The following is a 6,448-nucleotide window of genomic DNA, read 5'->3' on the forward strand; positions in this document are numbered from 1 at the left end:
ACCCTAACTATTCTATGATTCTATAATTGCTTTAGCCAATTCAGAAGACACTGTAAAACCATATGAATATAATAACTACTGAATTATACTGTAGTTTAAAATGTGTAATTTCTTATTTAATTTCAGACTGTAGAACTAGAGGACAGTTTAATGCATTTTCATATCATTTTCGGGGAAGACGTTCTCTTGATTATAGCTTTCAAGAGGACAAGCCCTTGAAGAAAATGAGAATGTCCAAAACAGTAAGGTGAGATTTATTTTCGTTTTTTTTTTTTTAAGAAGAATGAAACTTTTGTTTTCAAAATGGAAGGAAACTGAGGGATTTCTTCGTAAGTGCATACCATTCTTTTCCAGTGTGTGCTTTCTCAAGTTTTATTGATGTATTTCATTTTTACATTTCTGCATATCTGCTAACAGCAAACCACCTTTTTTTTTTCAAGCTCAAATTTCTGTAAGACCCTTTGTGAGTAACACAGTATAGTGCTTTTTTTCTTCCTGTGCTTTTCATAAAAAAACTCAGTAATGAAGTATAATTTGGGGGATTTGGAATCTCGCATTCCCACTATGCTGCAGTAACCAAATTAAATTATTTCCTTCACTTCTTGGAGCTGCTAGGTCCTCCTGTAGAAATAGGAGGAAACCAAGTGTTCATAATGCTGACACAAAACTTTATGGTAATGGTAGGGATTGTTTCTAGTATCAAAATAGAGCTGGATGGAGAGCAGTAGGCCTACAGACAATGTTGTTTATAACTCAATAAACCTCAAAGTACTCTAGCAATGTCAGTCACAAATAAAGTACACAGGCTCCCTGCAATTTCCAGGGAATCAAAAACTTATGAATTTAGTGAAATGAAATGTGTTCTGCAAACATTTCTTGTGAAGATCCTTCATAATGAGCAAATTTAGGAGTCTTGAATTATGTCTTTTTCCATATAGCATCTGTTCTTCTAGCAAATAAAATTATCTGCTTGACTTGAGATGGCCAGGCAGACTCTTCCCTCTGGCCAGGAAAGCAACTAGACAGATATGTAGACAGGTAAATTTATTTCAGCAGTTTCAAATGCTCATGTGGATTTTATAGCACTGAAGAAATGCCATCATTATATTTCACTTAATTGATAGCAAACTGTCCTGAAGTAACAGGGCCTTTTAGGTGATTAGGATTTTGGACAAGGGAAGACAGCAGCTAAGTATAAGCTTAGTTATAGACAATAAGATAAGAAAAGTTCCTTTGAAGTAACTCTTGAAGAAGAATGTTTTCTCTGTGTTTGCAACTGAACTGTTAGAAGTTTTTAAATTTACAAAACAAAAATTCACTTTTAAAGATGCTAGTCCCATAATTTTAAAACTGTAGGAGGGTTAAATTAAATAAAAATGGAAGCAAGAAAAATATAAGTGCTTATATTTGAAAAGTAGCTTGTTTTTATTAACTGGTCATTTGACTGTGTTTCAGAATTTAAGATCAAAAATTTATAATAATCCAAATGCTAATTAGGACTTCAAAATAGTAAATTTATGGTACTTTATAGTATAAATAAAGCTAAAGCAACCTCAACCCTTTAACATTCTTAACATTCTTATCAGTTCTCATGCTCGGTGCTATACTTAAATTGCATTCATGGTGCAATGATTCCTTCCCCCCTCCCTCTCCACTTCTCATTTTCAATAACATGAGCAGGTGGGGAAGGTTAAACTTTTTGTTATACAACAGCAGCTGGTTTACTTGAATTTTGGCATGTTAAGTTTTTTGGAGTTCTTTTTCTTTAGCTTAAATGAAAAACTATGGGAAACTAGCTAGAACACCTGCCAATAAATACTGTTTTAATTTATGCAGAAAGATTATAAATCATGAGCTGTGTTATATGATAGAGGAATTCTTTGCCAATTCATTCTTTGAGTATCCATTAGCTCTGGAGAAGACATGCTAACAAAGTAGGAATGCTTGTATTGATTCAAGGAACTTCACATAAGTGACTTAATAATTAGTGTTAGACATGGTTTTGAATACATGTTTTCTTAAGCGGTGCCAAGTAATATATTATTAGTTATGGACAGTTCCTTTGCTGTTTCCTATTAACAGATTTAATTAACACAATTTAGTGGTGTACATCTCTTGCCAAAAATCAGCTGGAAAGTGCTATAGGCAAAAGACTGAATTTTGTGTATGATAATCAGTATTGATTTCAAATGTCAGCCAAAATGGGACACAGGAATATGCACACATATGCTTCTAATTTATTTATGAAAAATAACTTTTTTCATTTGTCATATTTCTTTAAATACACATTTTTCTAATGAGCATATGGGGGAGAAACGATGAATCTGAATGCAAAATGGGAATTTCATGTTTGAAAGTAACATTATTTTTAAGCCTTTCACTTCTGTCTGCTTTAATATTTAATATCAAGATGTTTCCCAGTGAATTTAAGGTGATGCTCTAGAGTGTCACTGATGACAACTTTGTGTCTCCTCCTGCATGAAATACATGTCTTCTAAGTAGAAGGAATTGCCTCTTACTAGTGATATTAACAGTAATCCACAGCTCACCTGACCTTAGACTGTCTTCAGCCCAGTGGGTCTCATGCCTGTTGTGTTTTATACAGTTCCAACATGTGTTAGTTGCTTTTCATTTACATTTTTGGTAAGTGTTCTAAAACATCTAGCCAAATAAAAATGAGTTAAATGGATATCCTGACTTGGCATTCGTTTGTTGCAGTTCTGTGAAACAGAGTAAATATTTTCGTAATGCCACATCAGCATCTAATGAAAACACAAACATGCCTGCAGTGAATGACTTCAAAGAATTTGTTTTGGAAATGCAAAAAACTATCTCGAGCCTCAGAAACCAGGTAAGGTGCTATAATGAATATTTACTAATTGTAGATTTAATTTATAATGTTTTCCTAACATCACTCCTTTTATGTTTTTCATGTGTATTCATCCACTGCAGCCAAAACCCACCACATAATATCTCAAACAAAACACAACACAGAATATGGTGTGTTATTATTCTTTATTTCTATGTTATTCTGAAATCATACTGAAACATTCCACAATTAGACCCTCTGGAGTCTTGTGTAATCATTGTATGCTAAACATGGAATCAGTCTTTCTCTAAAAATTCATCTCTAGAGTTAATAAAATATCTTCTTCCTATCTGAAATACATAGAATCTGTGTAAAACTATGATTAAAATGTAGACTTCGTAAGAAGTAATATGCCAGACTACAGTTGTAAAGATAGTTAAGATCTATATCACTTTACTGTGTGGCACAAAGAAGCTCTTTATTTAGAATAACTCACCATAGCAGAATTCAGTTTTAAAATATCTACCATAGGTACAAGACAGACAAACCCAAAGTAGGCCACAATGTTTGCCTACAATAAGAAAGTTCCTCTGGAGCAGCTTTTTCATGTCATTTATAGATATGAATCATGTATTTATTTGCACAGTGACTTGATTCCATCTTTGATGGTGGTATTTAATCATTATTGTACTCATCTTCAGTGCTCCTCTTTTGATAGTGGAAATACTAGGTTAAGATGTACTACCTTTCAGTCAGTTTTTCTGTCTTTTTGGGATGTGAAAAACACAGGGATTGTTAAAAATTGTGTCTTCCTAATTACTGTCTCCAGTAAGCACACAATCAGCAAAATAAACTAATCATAAAACTCCTCTTTTTTTCATCCTTAAGGAAAAATAGAGATCGTAAAAAATCCAAACAAACATTTATAATTAAGGTGGGGGTTTGGTTGGGTCGTGGGGTTTTTTGGGGTTTTTTTGGGGTATTTTTTTTTAATTTTTTTGATCTCATTTTCATTTAGACATCTTTGAAAGTTTAGATTTGTCTATCTCTATATGTCATATACAGTTTGCTTCTCTATGTATGCTCTAATTGTACATTCCAATGATAGGAAAGATATATCTTCTGCTAGTTTTCTTTTGAAAAGCTGTTTCCATACATATTATCTGATTCTTTTAGCATTATGAAAACCAAGTAGTGAGAAGAAAAACCCAGATAGGTATTTATCACGGATTGTGAAGCATAAGAGAAAAGACAGAATACATTGCACAAATAAAAAACTTTCTTTGATTCAGTTACTAACTTTTTAATATTTTCAGATAAAAAAACTTGAATCACACCTCAGTAAAACTGATTGCACTGATGAAAAGGGTAAATCATATTCCAGCAATGAAACCTGGAAAAGGGACCCTTGCACTGTGTGTGAGTGCAAAGTAAGTATGTGGAAATCCAATTTGAGATAGAAATTATAATAGGTTTTTTCTTCTAAAACAGCAGTTCCAGTTTTGTGCTTAATAATTTGAGTAATAGTTGCCAATTAGTTTTCTTATGGATCTTCAGTTATTTGGTGCAAAAAAATTATATTGTTCAGATATCCCTGTCCTTGACACTGGTTTGCAATCCAGCCTTTATATACTTGGGTTGTATTTCCATTTTCATTTATGCATAGTTGTACTGGCAAAATTAACTGCAAAGTGCGAGACTTCCTGAAAAAGTCCACTAAAATGCATAAAAATCAATAAAACCTCATCTAACTTAGTGCTAGATTATAATTTTTTCTTATCATGGTAAAACTTTCTAAGAAAAGTAGTAACAGAAATATGTCAGTACTTGGAATCCCAGTTTTATGCCTGGATGTTAGCTAAAACGGTATACTGCTCCATGAAAGATGGTGTAATACAGAGAGCTTCCTCAATGTAAGTTTATGCTGAAATAATCTATATGGAGTTAATCATACTACCCAAGATCTTAGAGAGGATGAATGAGAACATGTTCTTCAATAATATGAAAAATGTATCTCTTGTTTGGAACATGTAGCTAAGTATGTTCTGGTTTTGTTACCTTTCCCTGACACAGGTTGGTCAGATAACCTGTTTTGTAGAATCATGCCCGCCAGCTGACTGCAAAGCACCTGTGAAGGTTAAAGGAGATTGCTGTCCAGTCTGCTTAAAACAAAATATTAATAAAAAGAAGCCATAAGTCTGCTTTTTTAAGAATTTAGGGTGCATACTCCTCAAATCATATCAATGCCTGCTGATGGCAAGAACAGGTAACTACAGTCTTAACAACAGCAAGAAATCAAGATCTACGATATTCTAATGGTGCTGTAACAGTATAACATAATGTATCATTTTATTTTCTGCCCATGAAGGTAATCACAATGCAAAAATTAACAAAAGGGAAATGAGCAAACAGGTCAAAGTTAATTGTGTGTTAAACTTCTCAGGTCAGACAAACTGGTGCTACTTTAAAAGAACACTGTCAGGTAGTTTTATGTACCCAAAATGACTGGGTTTAAGACTTACTCTAAAACGAACATTTTGTTTCCTATCTTTAATTAACAACATTAAAAGTTTACTATCCCTTTTCAGTATCAGTCTGATGTTTAGCTCTTTATTATTATTTAGCAAATGCAGGGAAAAGGAAAACATAAGGTCACTGTGCCCAAAGTAATGCGACAGAGGGCTAGTTTTTGCAAATACCTATGTATGGAAATTGTCGAGTCACACTAATGTTTCTGTGTCCAGACCAGCAAGGAAATAAAAAAAACCAACTACATGACACCTTTCAACATCCTTTCATTTATACAAGCAGCAAAATTAATCAAAATTTTCAAACAAAAAAGCTAGAATCAGTAAGGAAGTATAAATAAATGTAATTAGAGGATACAGAAAGGAATTGAGTGTGTATTACAGATGCAATTAACTGTGTTCCTTGTTCTGGGAAAACATACATGACAGAGTCACATTTGATCTAAAATGAACATAATCTTTTTTGCCAAAACATATGTAATTGCTTAGCAACTATTTTTTTTTTTCAGCTATGTCATTGTAGCATGACCATCCACTCCAATTTTAAAACATTCTTCTTTTGAACTCAGATCAGCTCATTCATTTGTATGGCCCCATTTTGAAAATGTGAAAAAGATATCACATGCCATGTTGTATACAATGATTCCTACTGATGCATTGTGCATACTGTCAATAGACATATGTTCCTGATTATATTGTGGCATTGCTTGTTGAAAGAAAGAACAATCAAAATCAAGTATCATGATTAATTGTGGATTGACTACTTTTTCTGACAAGGTATTTGATTGATTTTTTTTTTTTAATCTTTTTTTTTCCCAGTTTCATCTAATGCATATATATTTTTACCTCAATATTTTTATTATTCATGTTAAAAAGGGTCTGCCAATGGACTTTATTTCCCACTGATAATAATGTTTTAGAGTATACATCTATGCTAGCATATCAAAGTTGTGACATTTAGAATACAATTTAGAATGCAAACTACATATTTTTGACCAGGAATTATATATTATATTCAGTGAAGGACAACTATCATACCTCATTTTATGGCTTTTTTGTGTTTATTCGGAATTGATTCTATCCCTGAACACTTAGTATGTTAGAATTTATG

At 32.7% G+C, this 6,448-nt stretch overlaps 1 protein-coding gene across 1 annotated transcript; it reads left to right on the forward strand.

The window, feature by feature from the left end:
• Nucleotides 1-64: 64 nt before the first annotated feature.
• Nucleotides 65-5,473, forward strand: LOC104404975 (peroxidasin homolog). The gene is made up of 4 exons (XM_010013542.1): nt 65-247; nt 2,719-2,851; nt 4,126-4,239; nt 4,883-5,473. The coding sequence occupies exons 1-4, from the start codon at nt 225-227 to the stop codon at nt 5,003-5,005; spliced, it is 393 nt and encodes a 130-aa protein (XP_010011844.1). The 5' UTR covers nt 65-224; the 3' UTR covers nt 5,006-5,473.
• Nucleotides 5,474-6,448: the final 975 nt, after the last annotated feature.

The sequence above is a fragment of the Nestor notabilis genome, unplaced genomic scaffold (assembly GCF_000696875.1).
Source record: "Nestor notabilis isolate BGI_N333 unplaced genomic scaffold, ASM69687v1 scaffold25694, whole genome shotgun sequence".
Taxonomy (NCBI): domain Eukaryota; kingdom Metazoa; phylum Chordata; class Aves; order Psittaciformes; family Psittacidae; genus Nestor; species Nestor notabilis.